This window comes from Malus sylvestris, chromosome 1 (assembly GCF_916048215.2).
Source record: "Malus sylvestris chromosome 1, drMalSylv7.2, whole genome shotgun sequence".
NCBI lineage: Eukaryota > Viridiplantae > Streptophyta > Magnoliopsida > Rosales > Rosaceae > Malus > Malus sylvestris.
In genome coordinates this window covers 14,838,224-14,858,728 of record NC_062260.1, presented here as the reverse complement: position 1 = coordinate 14,858,728, position 20,505 = coordinate 14,838,224, and the positions used below count along the sequence as shown (strand labels likewise).

General features: G+C 40.6%; 2 protein-coding genes and 1 non-coding gene across 8 annotated transcripts; 2 read left to right on the top strand and 1 right to left on the bottom strand.

Annotated features, from left to right (window-relative positions):
- The first annotated feature begins 3,176 nt into the window (after positions 1 to 3,176).
- On the top strand, positions 3,177 to 17,972 carry LOC126622096 (uncharacterized). 5 transcript variants are annotated; one of them, XM_050290756.1, is made up of 14 exons: positions 3,177 to 3,428; positions 3,881 to 3,933; positions 4,178 to 4,283; positions 12,925 to 13,037; positions 13,208 to 13,276; positions 13,591 to 14,202; positions 14,596 to 15,131; positions 15,285 to 15,349; positions 15,805 to 15,884; positions 16,406 to 16,510; positions 16,710 to 16,849; positions 16,947 to 17,093; positions 17,257 to 17,409; positions 17,503 to 17,972. In XM_050290756.1, exons 1-14 carry the CDS (start codon positions 3,245 to 3,247, stop codon positions 17,648 to 17,650), a joined length of 2,511 nt encoding a protein of 836 aa, XP_050146713.1. In that variant the 5' UTR covers positions 3,177 to 3,244; the 3' UTR covers positions 17,651 to 17,972. The 5 variants fall into 5 exon arrangements, with proteins under 5 accessions (XP_050146713.1, XP_050146721.1, XP_050146728.1 ...); XM_050290764.1 differs by having other exon boundaries at positions 3,178 to 3,428; positions 16,947 to 17,075; XM_050290771.1 differs by lacking the exons at positions 3,177 to 3,428; positions 3,881 to 3,933 and having other exon boundaries at positions 4,264 to 4,283; positions 12,928 to 13,037; positions 13,218 to 13,276; positions 13,495 to 14,202.
- LOC126633993 (5S ribosomal RNA) lies at positions 16,203 to 16,321 on the top strand. The gene has a single exon (XR_007627156.1). It is a non-coding gene; the product is annotated as a 5S ribosomal RNA (ribosomal RNA).
- LOC126622134 (calmodulin-binding receptor-like cytoplasmic kinase 2) lies at positions 17,883 to 20,505 on the bottom strand. Of its 2 annotated transcripts, XM_050290798.1 has the most exons (7): positions 20,142 to 20,505; positions 19,771 to 19,804; positions 19,402 to 19,555; positions 19,153 to 19,321; positions 18,913 to 19,002; positions 18,528 to 18,829; positions 17,883 to 18,458 (listed from the first exon to the last, which is right to left on the bottom strand). In XM_050290798.1, exons 1-7 carry the CDS (start codon positions 20,389 to 20,391, stop codon positions 18,219 to 18,221), a joined length of 1,239 nt encoding a protein of 412 aa, XP_050146755.1. In that variant the 5' UTR covers positions 20,392 to 20,505; the 3' UTR covers positions 17,883 to 18,218. The 2 variants fall into 2 exon arrangements, with proteins under 2 accessions (XP_050146755.1, XP_050146747.1); XM_050290790.1 differs by lacking the exon at positions 19,771 to 19,804 and having other exon boundaries at positions 19,402 to 19,646; positions 20,142 to 20,502.

Genomic DNA, 20,505 nt, shown 5'->3' with positions numbered 1-20,505 from the left:
AATATTGTCCGCTTTGGACCCCGACCACACTTCTATCAGAGCCAATCCCCTGCTGGAAGTGTGCCGACGAGGACGTCGGACCCTAAGGGGGGTGGATTGTAAGATCCCACATTGCCCAGGGGTGAGGATCATGTAAGCCTTATATGTATATTCCTATCTTTACCTAGTATGAGGTCTTTTGGGAGCTCACTGGCTTCAGGTTCCGTAAGAACTTCGAAGTTAAGCGAGTTCGCACGAGAGCAATCCTAGGATGGGTGACCCACTGGGAAGTTATCGTGTGAGTTCCCAGAAACAAAACCATGAAGGCGTGGTCGGGGCCCAAAGCGGACAATATCGTGCTACAGTGGAGTCGAGTCTGGGATGTGGTGGGGGCCCGGGGTGGGTTGTGACATAAAATCTTTAAAACCTCCATTTACCCACCGGGAAGTTCTCGTGTGAGTTCCAAAAACAAAACCGTGAGGGTGTGGTCGGAGCCCAAAGTCGACAATATCGTGCTACGATGGATTTGAGCCCGGGATGTGGTGGGGGCCCGGGTCGGGTTGTGGCATAAAATCTTTAATACCCCCATTTCCATATATGATATCATTTAATCGAATACATGTCATTCATTTATTCTTTGGTCAACTTTTAAGGATCGTCTAATTTTCATTCTATTTGAAAACCATTTAGTCATCCATATATATATATATATATATATATATATATATATATATATATATATATATATTAAATATAATACAACTTTGCTCACAACACTAAAGTGGAGGGCGTGGTCGAGACCCAAAGTCGACAATATCATGCTATGATGGAGTTGAGCCCGAGATGTGGTGGGGGCCCGGGTCGGGTTGTGACATAAAATCTTTAATACCCCCATTTCCATATATGATATCATTTAATCGAATACATGTCATTCATTTATTCTTTGGTCAACTTTTAAGGATCGTCTAATTTTCATTCTATTTGAAGACCATTTAGTCATCTATATATATATATATATATATATATATTAAATATAATACAACTTTGCTCACAACACTAAAGTGGAGGTGAGCAGGTGATGCTCATCCCTTATTGATTACCGTTAAATTAATTTGGTTTAATTGATTTAATACACAAATCTTGAATTCTAACTAATCTAACGACAATCAACCGAGTGGGGGTTAGAATCATCCTCACTTTAGGGAGTGAGAAAAAATGCAATAAAAAAAACTAACAGTTCATTATAAGATGCGACAATATCATAACCAATTATCTGTTTAACTAGTTCATAATAAAGAGCATGAGTTGTTCTGATTATAATATATGTACGGTGATATGATATGCCACCACACCATGCTTTTTGTATTTAAAAAGTAAGGAGTTTCAAACTCAAAAACATAAGGAATGCATATACATAGCCACCAAACCATGCTTCTTTTTTATTTAATTTCTTTTGCGTTTATATCAATTTATACACACAAAAAAGATAAAATATAAAATATACAAGAAAATATAGCAACCAAAATTTAGACCTTGTAAGGGTCTCTGTTTGAGTCTTGCACATGGCCTCCAAAATCTTAGGACCGGCCTGGGTTTAACCATGTGGGGGTAGGATGGGCATAACGGGGTTAAACCTGCCAAAGAGGATTACATTTTGTAGTAATTTTGAGTTATTGTTCAAGTAAAGGTAATCACAACAATATTTGAAATCAGCTTTTTCAACCGTTACAATTTTGCAAAACAAAACAAAACATTGACATATTATTTTTCTTGCAAATAGATTCCTCATTTAAAATTCCATCATTATGTGTCATTGACAGTTGTTATTATAACTGTAAAAATTGTAAATATGGTACGATACACTTTGCCCGTAACTTTGTACAATATGTGCAAGTGACACGCAATTTACACTAGAGAAATAAACTCATATTAAAATGAATATATTTTTACAAAAGTGAAGATTTTTTTCTTGTTAATAAGATAATGTTACTAGGATTAACAACCAAATGAATGATAATGTTACTAGCATGATTTAAGATTATTCATTTACTTCAAATATTTAACTTTTCCTTTATAAAGAAATCCCTCATAAACCAATTAAAGCAATTGAATTCACATAATAAAATCGGTCTTTATAGAATTTACATTAAGAATAGAGAAAATAATATTTAATAAACAATTGATTGAATCACATTATTACTAGCTTATTGTGAGGCCAAGCCCACCCCTCCCTTAATGTAGATAAAAAAAAATCATTTGACAACTAATTTAATCACATTATTATTTGCGTGTAAAATACTTTTTTATAAACGGCATTACACGCATTTTAAGATATTTTGAACGTGTTTAAAAATAGAGAAAATAATATTTAATAAACAACTGATTGACTTACATTATTGCTAGTTCATTATGAGGCTAAGCCCACCCATCTCCCCCTTGGTGTAGATAATATGTTTTGTTAAAAAAAAAAATTATTTGACAGCTAATTTAATCACATTATTATCCGTGTGCGAAATACTTTTTTATAATCGGCATTACACGCATTTTAAGATGTTTTAAACGTGTTTTAAAATAGAGAAATTGAATCACATTATTGCTAACCTATTGTGAGGTATTAATTAAAAAAAACAGCACAAAAAAACTATGCCGCTAATTCAAACAAATTATACACTCCACTTTAATAAATGTTTCACATAAACTATAACAATTTTTCATAGTATCTCTGGATCCAAAAAGAATAGATAACTGTGACTTATCCCCAGTTATCGCATTTTTTACGAAAAAAATATAAATGAATCTTGAAAATACACATAAGGTTCTTTCTCGGAAGAGGATCCTCCTCGGATCCACTTTGTGAGGATCCTAGGATCCCTACATTATAACCGTTTATTGTACATAATACGGTCAATTTTCTTCAGATACGATTTACGTTTAATTTTAAATTAAAAAAATTAAATAATTTTTTATCGTACGATACACGATGAACGGTTAAAATGAAATCCAATTCCCACAAAGCGGATGGAATCCAATTCCTTCTTTCCCTGGCTAAAGTTAAGTAAATAAATAAAAAATCTAACAAAACAGCAGAAGCCATGGATGATGACTGGCACATGTCAAAGGCGTCAGACTCACAAATCCTGTCCGAAAAAAAAAACCATTTAAAAATCCACGGGTAGTGACTAATCAAAATCATTTAAATAACTTTAATAAACAAATAAACCCATTTATCTTTGTAGTTTTTCTGTTCCATGAATCAGAAGCTACCATGGCTTCGAATTCGATTCTTTGTTGCTCTTCCCATTTAAATCCCAGCCTATTCGTCGTCGTTTTCTGCTTATTCGTCCACTGCTATTCGTATGGCGAACAGGGGCCGTACAACAGCTTCACTGTCTCCAGCTTCAGCTACCCGCCAACCAAAATTGGACCCTCTGGATTTCGATATATTAGAGGTGAACGATTAGCTTTTTGATAACCTTTGAAGCATTTGATTGATTGGTTCGGTCTTTATATTGCATGGAGAGGATTATGGGGGTGTAATATTTGATGGGGTCGTAATCAAAATGTTGAATTTTTCTTCTGTTGTTTTTCGTTGGAATTCTGTAAAGTACATCGACATAGGTTTTCTTGTTGTTGAATTATGCTATAATTCTAAGTTTTGACGATTTTGATTTGGTTTGGTCTGAAAGTTGCTAGCTTTATCTGTGATCATGTTTGAAAGTTCTTGACATGGGATTGGTTGATTCACAAGCAAGCAGATTTTCAGTATTTTGTATTTTATTTCGATTATCGTGTGTAATGAGTGATTTTTTTAAGATTGTAATTTTGATTTATATTCAGAATTGTATATCTAATGGTTAGTTATGCAATTCCTAACTGGTTTTGCTGTTTTGCCTTGTTCTAGTTGAAATGCCACCATGGTTCTCGTCGATAGCAATGAATTCGAACGTGGAACTTGTAAGTATGCTTACCAAGGTTCAAATTTTCCGCTTTTTCTTTTGTCAACAATGTCTTAGTAATTTGAGGTGGAAACTGGAAAGGTATACCTTGTACTTGCCCGAGAGCTGATTCCCAAATGAAAGTGGTTATCTGAATTTGTGATTGCTTTCCTTTCCATAAGAAACAAGCCTGTAAATCAAAACTATAGTTGAATACATTATGATTACTCTGCATCCTTGCTAATGATTCAAATTATTTTCAGGCTGCTGGAGACATAGAAAAGGTTCCTAAAGTTGAGTTACCATTGATTTGCTTCCGAGCTGGTAGCCTCCCACTGCCGTATGTTAACACTTCTCTAGTGAATTCAGGTATATGTCACTCAGCTTTAGATGAACTGACTAAATTGAAGTGTCGGTAAAATAATATTACTCCGTAGTCTCTAGCCACATGTGTACTTTGTGTTTCTGTTCTATCTGATGCTTTGTCCCCTGTAGTTTTACGTTTCTGATCAACATGCATGTCAAAAGTATTCCACAAGATTTTGACTTGACAGATACCTTAGGAGTGTCAGGACTGCCGAGTCTGCCTTGATTAGTTTCCTTCTCTTCGGATAAGCGTTAAGTATCCCCAACAAATCTGACTGCTGGGCCATTTTGTCAAAAGTGCTTTTCAACTATTACTTAACATGAATTTATCCGTGTGTGTGGTTAATCAAGGACAACTCCGCCTATGTCTTACATGGCCGGTCCCAAGCCCGGATAAAGGAGGAGGGGGAGGGCGTCAGGTAGTCGACAGCCGGCACTCCATGATCACGTCGAATCCTTATGAAAATGAATCCAGAACAAAATCGCGCTAAAGCTAGGGCGTCACCCGTAAGTGGCGCGCTGTGTGGCCCGAGCACAGTGATAAGTGAGCAAGGGTCGCTGTATCTCCATCGGCACCCGGATGCAGTGTTAAATGAGCAAGGGGGCCATAGAAACTTCTTTTCGAACGACTCCACTCAAAGTTGTTTGGGAGCATATGCTCCTATCAACTTTACCCGGGACACACAAAAGAAGTACTTTGATCCTATTAGACGGGGGAGAGTGAAGAAGCTAGGACAGAAGGGTAGAGTCCAAGAGAGCAAAATGCGTTTAGGAACATGGAATATAGGAACCTTAACGAGAAAATCTATGGAAGTAGTGGAAGTTATGGTGAGGAGAAGGATAAATATTATGTGCCTACAAGAAACTAAGTGGGTTGGTAGTAAGGCAAAGGATCTAGAAAACTCAGGGTTTAAACTTTGGTATTCGGGCACAAATAGAACGAGAAATGGTGTTGGCATCATTGTGGACAAGACCTTGGTACAAGATGTTGTAGATGTCAAGAGGGTAGGAGATAGAATCATGACAATCAAGATTGTAATAGGACAAGAACTTATCAATGTGATTAGTGCGTACGCACCTCAAGTAGGGTTGGATACGAGTTCGAAGGAGAAATTTTGGGAAGATCTTGGAGACTTGGTGCAAGGAATTGCTCAGACGGAGAAGTTATTTATAGGAGGAGATTTAAATGGACACGTGGGCAGGGAGACAGGCAACTATGGAGGTTTTCATGGTGGCCATGGTTTTGGGGAGAGAAACGAGGATGGGGAAGCTATCTTGGATTTTGCAATGGCATATGATCTCTTCTTAGCCAACACCTTCTTTAAAAAGAGAGAAGAACATGTGATCACCTACAAGAGTGGGTCGTCAAAAACACAAATAGATTTTCTTCTAATGAGGAAAGGGGATCGTATAACTTGTAAGGATTGCAAAGTTATACCAGGAGAGAGCGTGGCTAATCAACATCGCTTGTTGGTGATGGATGTACATATCAAAAGAGTAAGACAAAAGAACAAGACTTGGAAGTGCCCAAGGACTAGATGGTGGAATCTAAAAGAAGAAAAACAAGCCATTTTCAAAGAGAAGGTAATCACCCAATGTGTGTGGGATAGAGAGGGGGAAGCTAGCCAAATGTGGGATTCCATGGCTAGTTGTATCCGAAAAGTAGCAAAGGAGGTATTAGGAGAGTCCAAGGGCTTTGCCCCACACCAAAAGGAATCTTGGTGGTGGAATGAGGAGGTACAAACAAAGGTGAAGGCTAAGAAGGAATGTTGTAAAGCCTTATACAAGGAGAGGACCGATGAAAATGGTGAAAGGTATAGAAAAGCGAAGCAAGAGGCGAAGAAAGCTGTCAGAGAAGCTAAGTTAGCGGCTTACGACGATATGTATAAACGACTAGATACCAAAGAAGGAGAGTTGGATATCTATAAACTATCTAGAGCAAGGGAAAAGAAGACAAGGGACCTAAACCAAGTGAGGTGCATCAAGGATGAGGATGGAAAGGTTCTTGCTACAGAGAACGCGGTTAAAGACAGATGGAGAGGTTATTTTCATAATCTTTTCAATGAAGGACATGAAATGAGTGCTTCTTTAGGGGAGTTGAGTAACTCAGAAGAGTGTAGAAACTACTCTTTTTATCGTCGAATCCGGAAGGAAGAAGTGGTTGTAGCTTTGAAGAAGATGAAGCATAAAAAAGCAATAGGCCCAGACGATATACCAATCGAAGTGTGGAAACTTTTGGGAGAGACAGGTATAACATGGCTCACTGACCTTTTCAATAGGATTTTGAAAACGAAGAAGATGCCAAATGAGTGGCGAACGAGCACTTTGGTGCCTATCTACAAGAATAAGGGCGACGTACAAAATTGCATGAACTATAGGGGTATTAAGCTAATGAGTCATACAATGAAGCTCTGGGAGAGAGTCATTGAGCATAGATTGAGGCAAGAGACACGGGTTTCGGACAACCAATTTGGGTTCATGCCAGGGCGCTCAACCATGGAGGCAATCTATCTCTTACGAAGATTGATGGAAAGATATAGAGATGGGAAAAAGGATTTACACATGGTCTTTATAGATTTGGAAAAAGCGTATGATAGGGTCCCAAGAGACATTCTTTGGAGGATTTTAGAGAAGAAAGGAGTACGAGTAGCATATATCCAAGCTATAAAGGATATGTATGAAGGAGCAAAGACTGCCGTAAGAACTCATGAAGGACAAACCGAAAGCTTTCCCATAACTGTAGGATTACATCAAGGCTCATCCTTAAGTCCTTACCTTTTTGCGTTGGTAATGGATGAGTTAACAGGACATATTCAAGATGATATTCCTTGGTGTATGCTTTTCGCAGACGATATAGTGTTGATAGATGAAACTCAGGAAGGGGTAAATGCAAAGCTTAACCTTTGGAGAGAAGTGTTGGAATCTAAAGGTCTTCGCCTAAGCCGATCAAAGACAGAATATATGGAGTGCAAGTTCAGTGCAAATGGAGGCCAAAACGAGTTAGGGGTGAGGATCGGAGATCAAGAAATACCAAAGAGCGATCGTTTTCGTTACCTAGGATCTATCTTGCAAAAGAACGGAGAATTAGATGGAGATCTCAACCATAGAATACAAGCTGGATGGATGAAGTGGAAGAGTGCATCCGGCGTGTTGTGTGACCGCCGTATGCCACTGAAGCTCAAGGGAAAATTTTATAGGACGGCAATAAGGCCGGCGATGCTGTATGGCACAGAATGTTGGGCGGTGAAACATCAACACGTACACAAAATGGGTGTAGCGGAGATGAGGATGCTTCGTTGGATGTGTGGGCACACGAGAAAGGATAAGATTAGGAATGAGGATATCCGGGGTAAAGTAGGAGTAGCCGAAATTGAAGGAAAGATGAGAGAAAATCGGTTACGGTGGTTTGGACATGTGCAAAGAAGGCCTACTGACGCTCCGATTAGAAGATGCGACTATGGGACAGAGGTTCAGGGCCGAAGGGGTAGAGGAAGACCTAGGAAAACTTTGGAAGAGACTCTAAGAAAAGACTTAGAGTACTTGGATCTAACGAAGGACATGACACAGGATCGAGCACAATGGCGTTCTAAGATTCATATAGCCGATCCCAATCAGTGACTTGGATTTTCCAAGTCTCCAACCGAGAAGTTTTCCTCACTTGGAAAATTAAGGGAACACTACCCCAACCTACATGCTCCACTCAGAAAGCTTCAACATACAAGCTTCAACAAAAGAAAATTCAAAGAACTTAACGAAGAAGGCTTTGGTGTATTTAACACAATACGTTGAAATGAATGAAAGCTTATTTATTGATATCCCCGATAAGCTACAAATATGTACATATACATGAGTCAAAATAAACACACAAGAGGGAGCCTTCACAAAGGTTGCTTAGGAGAAGTCTCAGCAGTCGGTAGAGCCCCAGAAAGAGAAGGCACCGGAGGGGGATCATTTGGAGCCTCAGTACTGGACAGAACCCTAGAAGGAGGAGGCATCAGAGGTTGATCATTTGGAGCTTCATTACGCGGTACAGCCCCAGAAGACGAAGGCAATAAATGCCTTTGGAACAAACCCACAAATCTCTGATGATCAAGTAAAACCTGACCATCAGTTTCCTTCATCTGGTCAAGCTTCCTCTTCATGTTTGTAGCATAGTCATGTGCGAGCCGGTGCAATTGTTTATTCTCATACTTGAGCCCTCTAATCTCCTGTTTGAGACTCATCACTTCAGCCGCCAATGATTCAACTTGGCGGGTTCGAGCAAATAGGCGTTGGGCCATATTAGACACAGAACCTGCACACTGAACACTGAGAGCCAGCGAATCCTTAACAGCTAACTCGTCAGACCGTTTGGAAAGTAGTCTGTTATCTTTGGGAGTGAGAAGGTTTCTGGCCACCACCGCAGCGGTCATATCATTCTTCATCACGGAATCCCCAACGGTAAGAGGACCAGTTGGGGAGACGAAGGATGGGCGCCATATGTTGTCTGGAGAAGGCGGGGCTGCCTCTTCAACAAGGTTCAAGTCAAAACGACGGTCGGAGGGGCCAGACATTTTCAAAGGTGTTGAAGAGAGAATAGGTCGGACAAATCAAGATCTTAGAAGTGCAAGAATGAAGCTTCTACTGGTGGAGATTCAAGTGTGCTTTGGAACTTAATGCCAGCCCCTATAAAAATCTGCACTCGACGGAGCTTCAGAAATCGAAGAGGCGCCTGCTCAGAAATCGAAGAGGCGTTTGCTTTCTCAAAAGTTGGGCTGCTTAGAGATCACGAGGGTTGATCTCAGAAATCGAAGAGGCGTTTGCTTTCTGAAAAGTTGGGCTGCTCAAAGACCACGAAGGCCGATCTCAGAAATCGAAGAGGCGCTCGCTTTCTCAAAAGCTGGGCTCCCCAGAGACCACGAGGGCCGATCTCAGAAATCGAAGAGGCACCTACTTTTCCAGCCTTGTCAGCACCTGTCACACGCACACTCAGCTTTGCGGAAATTATGGGCATTCTGTCAAAGACTTCTGGGGAAGTAGAAAACACATGAATCTTACTGTTCAATCACCCACTTCCCACACGCAACAATAGCTCATGGGTACCACAGATAACTTTGCCAAAGTTCTCTGCCAAAGTTGAGCACGTGAAGCTTGCAGCTCCCACTACATCGCTCTGACTAAGAAGGGTAAAAGAATAGCAAAGAAACAACACTAACAAAGTTTAGACCCATAAATTTTGAAGGTCTAGCTACCATATTATTACCCACAAGGGTAAAGGAACAGTACCACTGCTGGATAATTGGAAAGTCCCTGTGTGTCAACCTCTGTGCTTCGTGGCAAGGTAGACTAGCAAACATGCCCAACCTTTACTCACATTCGAGAAAACACTCCCAATAAGATTGCTTGCTCCAAAATCGAAGAGGCACCGTCCTCCGAATCTAAAGAGCCAGACTCCCAACATGACTACTTTCTTAAAAATTGAAGAGAGGGTAAAGGAACAGTACCATTGCTGGATAATTGGAAAGTCCCTGTGTGTCAACCTCTGTGCTTCGTGGCAAGGTAGACTAGCAAACATGCCCAACCTTTACTCACATTCGAGAAAACACTCCCAACAAGATTGCTTGCTCCAAAATCGAAGAGGCACCGCCCTCCGAATCTCGAGAGCCACTCTCCCAACATGATTACTTTCTCAAAAATCGAAGACACTGCTCCCCGAATCTCGAGAGCCAGACCCCCAGCATGATTGCTTTCTCAAAAATCGATGAGGCATCGTTCTCCGAATCAATCGAAGAGGCGCTCGCTTTCTCAAAAGCTGGGCTGCTCAGAGACCACGAGGGCCGATCTCAGAAATCGAAGAGGCACCTACTTTTCTAGCCTTGTCAGCACCTGTCACACGCACACTCAGCTTTGCAGAAATTATGGGCATTCTGTCGAAGACTTCTGGTGAAGTAGAAAGCACATGAATCTTACTGTTCAATCACCCACTTCCCACACGCAACAATAACTCATGGGTACCACAGATAACTTTGCCAAAGTTCTCTGCCAAAGTTGAGCACGTGAAGCTTGCAGCTCCCACTACATCGCTCTGACCAAGAAAGGTAAAAGAATAGCAAAGAAACAGCACTAACAAAGTTTAGACACATAAATTTTGAAGGTCTAGCTACCATATTATTACCCACAAGGGTAAAGGAACAGTACCACTGCTGGATAATTGGAAAGTCCCTGTGTGTCAACCTCTGTGCTTTGTGGCAAGGTAGACTAGCAAACATGCCCAACCTTTACTCACATTCGAGAAAACACTCCCAACAAGATTGCTTGCTCCAAAATCGAAGAGGCACCGCCCTCCGAATCTCGAGAGCCAGACTCCCAACATGATTACTTCCTCAAAAATCGAAAAGACACTGCTCTCCGAACTCGAGAGTCAGACCCCTATCATGATTGCTTTCTCAAAAATCGAAGAGGCATCGTTCTCCGAATCTCGGGAGCCAGATACCACAGACCACTTTTTCAAAGTGCTCTGACAGAGTTAAAACATGTGAAACTGGCAGCTCCCACTACCGTGCTATGACCAAGCAGGGTAAAGGAATAGCATTACTACTTGTTGTTAGGGAGACTCCTATATATGTCGACCTCCATCCCCAACGGACAGGCAGACCTGCAAAAATGCTCAACCCTTCATCATATCTGAGAGGGCACTCCCAACGAAGCCTTTCGAAATATTCAGCTTTCTTTCCCCCCGATAATACCTCTGCAAACAAGCTATACTAGAGCAAGAATATCTCATATCATCAGGGTTAAAAGCAAGAGTATCCCATATCATGCTTTTTCCCTGTCTTTTCTTTTGGCCTTGTTTTTACCTGCAAGACAAGGAGAAAGAGAGCAATCAGTCAGCACTTGGAATCAAGCTTCCAGCCAGGAACTGACTGCCTGGAACCCCTTACCTGATTACTTACCTGGCATTGCTCTCGAGTACTCATCTTCAACATCTTATGTTTCCAGGGAAGATTCCGCATCTGCTTGAGGAACAGATAGGGCAAGTGCGAAGGATACAAGGAAGCATGTGGAGACAAGTGTAACAGCACACGTGCCGATACATCCATTACTCTGTCAAAAGCAAAAGTATCCCATATCAGCAGGGTGGAACGTACTCTAGATTTGATGGACTTGTTTTGACCCTCAAATTCTTCAGTCGGCCTTATACTCTGGAGGAAACCAGAAAACCCTCCAGCTCAGTTCAAGAATAAGCCTGTGGAAAGTTACTTCTTCAAAAGCAAAAGTATCTCATATCATCTCTTCTCATTTTTCTTCTCTTTATCCTTCATGCTGCTGCAAGATGGGGAGAAGGTGAACAATCAGTCGGAGCTCTGATTGCTTACCTTGTCTGTCACCTCTTTCAGCAGACCCCCTAGCTCGGCGACTTGGGGGACTCCTACTACATGGTTTGTATCGCGCTTGACCAAGCCTGAAACTACAAGTAAGCTTCAAGTGAAATTGATACATTACCTTGTGCATCTCCACCAGTTAAAGATACCACCCCTGGATGGAGGAAGAGTACTTCCAGAGAAGATGCCACATCTACCTATGAGACAGATAAGGCAAGTCAAGACGACACCACACTCCGATACTTAGAAGTTTCGTGATTACGAGATCATTCTCCCACAATATTTCCTAATGTCATTTGTACTAAATCATTCACTTGTACTCACTAAAGGAGAGCTTGAACCTATGTACTTGTGTAAACCCTTCACAATTAATGAGAACTCTTCTATTCCGTGGACGTAGCCAATCTGGGTGAACCACGTACATCTTGTGTTTGCTTTCCTATCTCTATCCATTTATATACTTATCCACACTAATGACCGGAGCAATCTAGCGAAGATCACAAAAAGCGACCGTTTTCGCTACCTAGGATCTATCTTGCAAGAGAACGGAGAATTAGATGGAGATCTCAACCATAGAATACGAGCTGGATGGAAAGAGTGTATCCGGCGTGTTGTGTGACCGTCGTAGGCCACTGAAGCTCAAGGAAAAATTTTATAGGACGGCAATAAGGCCAGCGATGTTGTATGGCACCATTATGTTGGGTGGTGAAGCATCAACACGTACACAAAATGGGTGTAGCGGAGATGAGGATGCTTCGTGGGATGTGTGGGCACACGAGAAAGGATAAGATTGGGAATGAGGATATCCGAGGTAAAGTAGGAGTAGCCGAAATTGTAGGAAAGATGAGAGAAAATCGGCTCCGGTGATTTGGACATGTGCAAAGAAGGCCGACTGACGCTCCGGTTCGAAGATGTGACTACGGGACAGAGGTTCAGGGCCGAAGGGGTAGAGGAAGACCTAGGAAAACTTTGGAAGAGACTCTAAGAAAAGACTTAGAGTACTTGGATCTAACGGAGGACATGACACAAAACCGAGCGCAATGGCGTTCTAGGATTCATATAGCCGACCCCACTTAGTGGGAAAAGGCTTTGTTGTTGTTGTTGTTGTTGTTGTTGTTGTTGTGTGGTTAATCAAGGACAAGTACAACTGGTATACACAAGCAATTTGTTTCACGTTTTTTTGCATAAACACATTTAGTTTTTCAGTTGCCCTTATTTTATATTACTTTGAATTCTATTTGAACAATGATTCATCATAGCATTGAATGAATTTACTGATATAGCAGTTCTCGCTCCCCTCTACAATGGTTCCTATAAGGGAATACAAGCTCTTCAGAGTTCACAGCAGTGCTATCCTATGCAAAAGAATTTTACACTCAAGTTGACAAATGAGCAGGTCTATCATCAAACCTTTTACTTATTTTTGTACACTTTTGGAGAGGGAAAGTTTGCTAAAAAATTTAACTAGTTTGTTTGAGAATATTTTCATGTTTTTCTGAACAAAATTTTATATTCTATATACCAAAGAAAAGTTTATATACAGTGTCTAATGGAATTGTAATTCAGATTTCTCCAGGAGTTTGGTATTTCGGTCTTTTCAATGGAATTGGACCTACAAGGACACAATCAAAGATGGTATGTTCTATTATCATTTACATTTTATAGTTCTTGTGTTGATTTGCTCTGCTGTTTGGGAATGCTGTTATTCATGCACCTGAAACCATTAGTTCCCTGTTTACTGTATGCGATGAAGTTTTGTTGTTCATACCTCACTTCAAAACATACATATATATTTATATAAATTTCTTTTCCGTCGAAGGGTCTTAATGCACTAATAATGGATAACATTGCAGATTAATCGCGCCCCATCACACTAATAAGGGATAGTAGCCTCTTGAAGTTTACATTCATTTGAATTCTTAATTGAGGCTACTATGCTGACATTGCAGATTAATCGCGCCCCATCATACTCATTCAGTGCCAATATCACTGTGGAAGGATGTACGACCCTAACCATGTGGGGCCCAGACTGCAATCAGACAATTAACACACTTTCATGTGCTCAATCTAACAGTTACAGTGCTGCAGACAATTCTTCAGAAGCTGGTTTGTATAACCAAACAATTGAATATGTAATTTCATGTAAAAACAATTTTGGCACTTGTCATGGAGATGGTGAGCCCAAATTCTACTCTTTGGATGTAGTGGGAGTATCACACGAGTTGAAAATTTTGGCGAAGGATGTTTGGTTAAATGTAACATCTTCAGATAACACCAAGAATGTTAGTGATATTAATTTAATGTTTTATGCACGGCATGGTGCATTACCTACAGAAACTGTGCATGACTATTCCAGTAATATAAACAAATCCTCATTGGTCATTCAATTTCCAAAGGTCGGTCGCTGGTATGTTACTGTTTTACCTCTCAACGTTTCAAAAGAGCTTGAAGGGAGTCTGGATACTGACACAAAAGTTTGTTATTCCTTGGAATCAAAACTGCTTGAATGTCCGGAGGGCAAGGCCGGAGCAAATTGTACATGGGAAATGTACACCCTTCAGGTGGGCTTGCTGATAAATGTGTTTCTGCTTATGAAAGTTCTTGAAAGTATTAATTTCTTCAAAGTAGTAGATTATTTGTTTAATTTCCATATTGATATTGTTAATACTTGTATGCATTAGTGGTGAAGATTAAAACGTTAAGTATATATTTTGAAGTAAGTTTGCACTGACGGGTATAAGAAGGGCGTGCTAGCAGAATATTTTAAGAATTGACTTGTAGTGGCCTAAAAATGCAGAAACAATAGCGATTAAAGAAAGATTCTGAGATCAAGGTGGATGTACTTATTAGATGGATGTTCTTATTTTCTGTAGTATTTAATTTTATTCTTGATGCTTCAAGAAACTTATTGGCAGGAATAATTTTGTTGACAAGCTGAGAATGGTTGTCTGCAGACATCACTGAGGAAAGGTTCAAGCTACTTTGAATACTACTATTTACTCATCAGTGAAAAAGTACCTCCTGAGTCAGCCAATTTTCCTCTTGATCGTCTTTTAACCAACTCCTCGCATGGCGGACAACCAGAAGAAACATGGACTTACTTTGTGATGGACATTCCCCGTGGAGCAGCTGGAGGACATATGCACATTCGATTAAACTCTGATGACAAGGTTAACTATGAAGTATATGCTAGATACGGTGGATTACCATCTCTTGCTAGCTGGGACTATTTTTATTCGAACAGGACAAGCAGTAGCCATGGCTCCATGTTTTTTAACTTATATAATTCAAGTGAAGACAAGGTCGATTTTTACATTTTGTACATTAGAGAAGGAACTTGGGGTTTTGGTCTAAAGCATCTCATCACCACCAGTGATGCTTCGAAAGTTCCGACTATCATGTCTGTTTCCCTTGAAAGATGCCCGAGAAGGTGCTCTTCACATGGAAAATGCGAAACTGCGTTGGATGCTAGTGGATTGGCATCATACAGGTTTTTGTTTAATCCTTCCCCTTAGGATTTCTTATCTACTGTGTTCTTAAGTTTCCTTTTTTGGAACACCTATGTTTTAATTTCTTGATCAGGAAGATAGCTGACACCTTATTGCGATCAGTATAGTTTTCTAATTTTAATTTTTTTTATCAGCTTCTGCTCATGTGATCCAGATCATGGTGGCTTTGACTGTAGCATTGAACTTGTAACACCTCATGGTATGTGTTATTTCAGCGGTGAACTTATACAAAATTGTTCTCTATGCTGTTGGTCTTTTTTATTTCTGGAGTTCAAAATTTGCTAATTTAGTCTTTTTTATTGAATAAGGTTCGTTTGTCATGGAGCCGGTAATATAAATTTTCTTCCAGGAAGCAAATTGAAATAGAAAGTGTCAGGGAAAAATCTGCAAAAATTGAGTCTGCTAGTTTGAAGAAATAAAATGTAGATGATCAAATTGCATCATTTAATGAAAAAGATGTTTTTGGAAACAATATAAACTTGTCTAAGTACATACTGTATCTACTTAGTTTGGATGACATAGGCCCTGAATCTGATATAGTTAGTTTGAAGTGGTTTTCTACAAAGTTATTGTTTACGTTGCAAACTATCCAAGATTGATTATTATGCTCTACAGTTGTTCTCTTACTTATTTCCCTCATGAAAATTGGCATAGGGCACGTATGGCAATCCATTTTTCTTATTGCGTCAAATGCTGCAGCAGCACTTCCTGCATTTTGGGCCCTTCGACAGAAGGTAATCCTCTTATAACTTAACTTTGATTCACAATAACTAGACTTCTTCAAACATAATGTAATAATATATTACTAGTTGAAGTTTGCGACAGTACTCTCCGTAAGATTATCCTAAGTGGACACTAAACTGATGCCATGTTGGTTTGACTCAATTCTGAAATTTAGACAATTTTCATTATCCAACCGGAAACCTTTTTTTTGCTTTTAACAAGTTGATCATAAACTCCGCCTGTGTAAGTGGTCCCAAGCCCGGATAAAAGAGGAGGGGGAGTGTGTCAGGTAGTCGACAGCTGGCACTCCTATCTTACGTCGAATCCTTGGATGCGATCATACCAGCTCACATGCACCGGATTCCATCCAAACTCCGAAGTTAAACGAGTTTGGGCAAGAGTAGTACTAGGATGGGTGACCGCCTAGGAAGTCCTTATGTTGCATCCCCCCACAGCAGACCCCACCTGGTGGGAAAAGGCTTTGTTGTGTTGTGTTGTGTTGTAACAAGTTGATCATAATATCTGTTTACAGGCATTGGCAGAGTGGGTGATATTTACATCTAGTGGAATTGCAAGCGGAATATATCATGCATGTGATGTGGGAACCTGGTGTCCTCTGGCTTTTGGTGTCTTACAGGTACACTTCTTTGTCTCTTTTCCTTAAAGAAATAACTAATGGTCGAAACTTTTGTTGCAATAAGGAATGAGAACGCGATATGCAAGTAGTGGCAAAAGCCTGGACCCATTTGAAGTTGACAAATCCGTGGTATCGCGTAACTAAGCAGTTATATACTGCATTAAATCTGTATGATGAATTAGTTATCTCGAATTTTCAGTTCATGGACGTCTGGCTTTCTTTCATGGCCGTAGGGAGCACATTTGTGTACCTAGGCACAGTTGAGGACGATCTTAAGAGAGCATTACACACAGCCGTTGCACTTCTTACTGCACTCATGGTTTATACTAAGGCCAGAAGGTATCTTGAGTTGATGGACACAGTTTCAGTGCATTTTAAATCTGGACTTGGTTTTTTAGTACTTGCGTCATGCATCTAACCATGTTGAAATTTGCAGGCCGGGGAATATTATTCTAGTTATAGTAATTGGAACCATTGCTCTTCTTATTGGGTGGCTGATAGAATTGTCAACCAAGTTTAGGTCATTTTCATTTTCGACCAGATTCTCCTTAAATATGCTTGAGAGGTGGGTATCCTTGGAACGGTACGATGTTATTTTAAGTTAGCAAACCCTATTTGAATATAATAGCCCTAGTAGATAAGTTGAGGGTAGCCCGTTAACTTTTGTGGTAACATATATATGTTGGAGTTTATATATATGCTTATCCATTCCATTTCCTTTTCTAAAATACCAACGGATTACGCAGACTCCAAGCTGTTAACGGATGGCTCAAGAATCTCATTAAGACAACTTTTAGAAGATTTCGCTGGGGTTTTATACTTGCAGGTTTAGTAGCATTAGCCATTGCAGCAAGTAGCTGGGTACTGGAAACCAATGAAAGCTACTGGATTTGGCACAGGTATAGTTATATCATGAAAATCTTCCTCTCTCTCTCTCTCTCTCTCTCTCTCTCGCTCTCTCTCTCATGATTGGTGCATAAAATGATCTGCAGCATTTGGCACATGACAATATATACATCTTCCTTCTTCTTCCTATGCTCAAAAGAAAGTCCTGCAAGTACGGTAGATACTGAGAATCAGATACCACCGAATGGAGCCTATGAATTGACTCGACAAGATTCATTTTCAAGAGGTGAGTAACGAGAAGAGTAGTACGGGAAATTTTGCAGGGTTAAGGTTATAAGAAAAAGAGATTTTTATTTTTTATTTTTTTACTGCCAAGAGAGAATGTTTTGGGAGATGGGAGGTTTGTGAATATCTTACTGGATAGATAGGAAGTATTATGAGTTGGAGAAAGATGAGAAAGTTATTGAAGGGCCTTGGTGGAAACTAAAGTAGGGACTGAGTGATTTCTAACCAAGTACAGACTGAGTAACGCTAAATCAACTGGTCATGTACCCTTTGTAATTGTAATCATAATATGTTCGGATATCTAATAAGGAATACACTCATGTCGAATGCAGTATACTCCCAGAACAATTAACATACAGATAAATTTCGACAGACCAAAATACAATATGGTTCCCCTCCTCCAGATCCGTTCTTCAAGAAATTACTTGGCTTTCCTACTCAAATTGCACATGCACATTTACTGTGTAGTTCTTTTTTACAAAACGCAACGCTCTTCGTGTTCTATCTCCGATAAAACCATATTATCTTCACATTCCATGGGAGCCCGAAGATCGTTATTTTGCCACTCTTCTCATGCTCAAGTACTACGGCTAGAAAATGAACAGAAGTCTGAAGCTAGTACCTCTTTGTAATCCTTACGGATGCTCCAGAGGATCTCCGCGCACCTCCTCATGCTAGGCCGGTTCTGTCTGCGTGGAGCCAAGCATTGTAACGCTAGTTCAAGAATCTTTTCGATGGCTAGATTACTTGCTGCTGTCCGTTCTAACCTCGGGTCCAAAATCGAAAGAGCATCTCCATTGGTAAACTTCTTCATAGCCTGCAAAACCAACCCAAGTCATGCACTAAATTCCCATGTAAACTAGCTCTAGAGAGGAGAAGTTCTTACCCATTTTGCAGTTATTCGTTCCTTGGTTTCCCGTTTAGGTTCAATCGGACGCCTGCCTGTAACTAGCTCAACCAGGAGCACACCAAATGAGTAGACATCACTCTTCTCCGTGAGTTGATAGGTTCTCAGGTACTCAGGGTCCAAGTAACCAGCGGTTCCTTTAACTTGAGTAGAAACATGGGTGGCACCTGAGTCGCTATCAGCAGCAAGCCTAGCAAAACCAAAATCAGCTACCTTGGCCCTGAAGTTTTCCGTTAAGAGAATGTTGGACGACTTTATGTCTCTATGAATAATCGGATGATCTGCCAAGGAAGCCGAAGCATGGTCTGGTTAGTTCCGTCACAAAAATTCTACAACTCTCAGATAACTAAAACTGGAGATTTACCTGTGTACATATGCAGATAGGTGACGGCATGAGCCACTTCAATTGCAATGTCCAGCCGTGCTGCAAGGTCAAGAATCTCACCATGCAAACCTGCATTACGCCTTCTATCACATCTCAGGCACTCAAGGTGATGCATTGAGGAGCCAAGGTGCACAGATACACGCTCATTCGAGCTCACATGCACACACAGCACACAGAAAGGAAGAGAGCAAAAGAGAGAGTAACACAAATAGAACTTACAATCCAAATGTTGCCTGAGGGTTCCATTAGGAACATACTCGACAACAATAATCTTTTCATCTTCATGCTCCAAGTACCCGTAGAACTTGACCAAACTCAAATGCTCCACCTGCGCCAGCATTTGAATCTCGCTTCGGAATTCCACTCCCAAATGCTTGTCATATACACTCTGCAAACAAAAATAACCACGTCCTCAGTTAATACTATATCGCACCCCGGTTTTAACCCTATAACACACTTGTACCGGACCTTTTTAGCGCGTTTGATTGCAACAAAGGTCCCGTCTTCGAGTCTCCCCTTATAAACCGTCCCAAAACCACCTTGTCCAATCTTGCAAGAGGGAGAGAAGCTCTTTGTGGCCATGTTTATCTCTTCCATGGTGAACTTTACACTCCCGGGCTCACTCTCATGCCTTGAGTTATTGGGATTGGAGTAGATGCCTCGATTTGAACTGCATCTTCTCTCTCTCCCATCTCTCGAAGCATCCGAAAATACTACAAAATCAACTTAGTTGATCAGTCTACCTCATTAAACAGACAAACTAATTTGTTTTAATCATTTTTTCTCTTCTTAAAAATATGAATAAAAAATAACAGAGAAGAAAACAAATGGCAGCCATTAGATACATTATACAAACTTTTCGTTGGTTTTCCTAACGATTAAATAAAAAAAGTCGGAAAATTAATTCATAACCGCGGGTTGCTTCTGTAATGGCTAAAAGTGTTTTCCACAACAAAAGTTGCTTCTAACGACGTTTAGTTTAGTAAAAATCTTAAAAGTACTTGTGGATCGTAAAAACGCTTAGCTCTTCCGAAGAGCACTTGGGTTTTCAAAAAGAATTTCTAACATGTTTATAAGAAAAGAAGTACAAGTAAGTTCTAACATGTTTACATGAATTTCTAAAATTCCATCTCTACGAAATATCTCTACAGTTTTTACCAGACTCAGCTTAAATTCTTGAAAAGAAAAAGTTACGGAAATGGAATTACCGGAGGGAGCTCTGAACTCTTCAGAACCCGCGAAGCTTACGGAGCTCTTGGTCTCCGGCGGAGTGAAGCACGAGACGAAGGCTCCGGCGACGGAGCGGGCGGCAACAGCGACCACGCTCCGGCCAGAGCTGGATTTCGGTCCGGTTGAGGAGTCGGAGTAGGACGAGCTAGGAGAGTAGGGGATCCGGTCCGGGGTGCTCCGCGGGTCGGACGTAAGGCTACGGCGTCGGTACGATGGGGTTCGCCTCATTTCAGAGAAAGAGAGAGGGGACCGGAGAGATGGGACGTAGACGTAGAAATGGCGGGTAGTTGTAAGCTGTGGAAAGTTAAGAGAGAGCGAGAGAGCGAGAGAGAGAGAGAGGAG

Coding starts and splice junctions, on each gene's coding strand:
- LOC126622096 (XM_050290756.1), top strand. CDS start 3,245: ATGGCTTCGAATTCGATTCTTTGTTGCTCTTCCCATTTAAATCCCAGC. Junction 13,277..13,590: donor CAAGGACACAATCAAAGATG/GTATGTTCTATT, acceptor CTGACATTGCAG/ATTAATCGCGCCCCATCATA. Junction 15,350..15,804: donor TGAACTTGTAACACCTCATG/GTATGTGTTATT, acceptor AAATTGGCATAG/GGCACGTATGGCAATCCATT.
- LOC126622134 (XM_050290790.1), bottom strand. CDS start 20,391: ATGAGGCGAACCCCATCGTACCGACGCCGTAGCCTTACGTCCGACCCG. Junction 18,830..18,912: donor CTATCTGCATATGTACACAG/GTAAATCTCCAG, acceptor CTTCCTTGGCAG/ATCATCCGATTATTCATAGA. Junction 18,459..18,527: donor AACGAATAACTGCAAAATGG/GTAAGAACTTCT, acceptor TTGGTTTTGCAG/GCTATGAAGAAGTTTACCAA.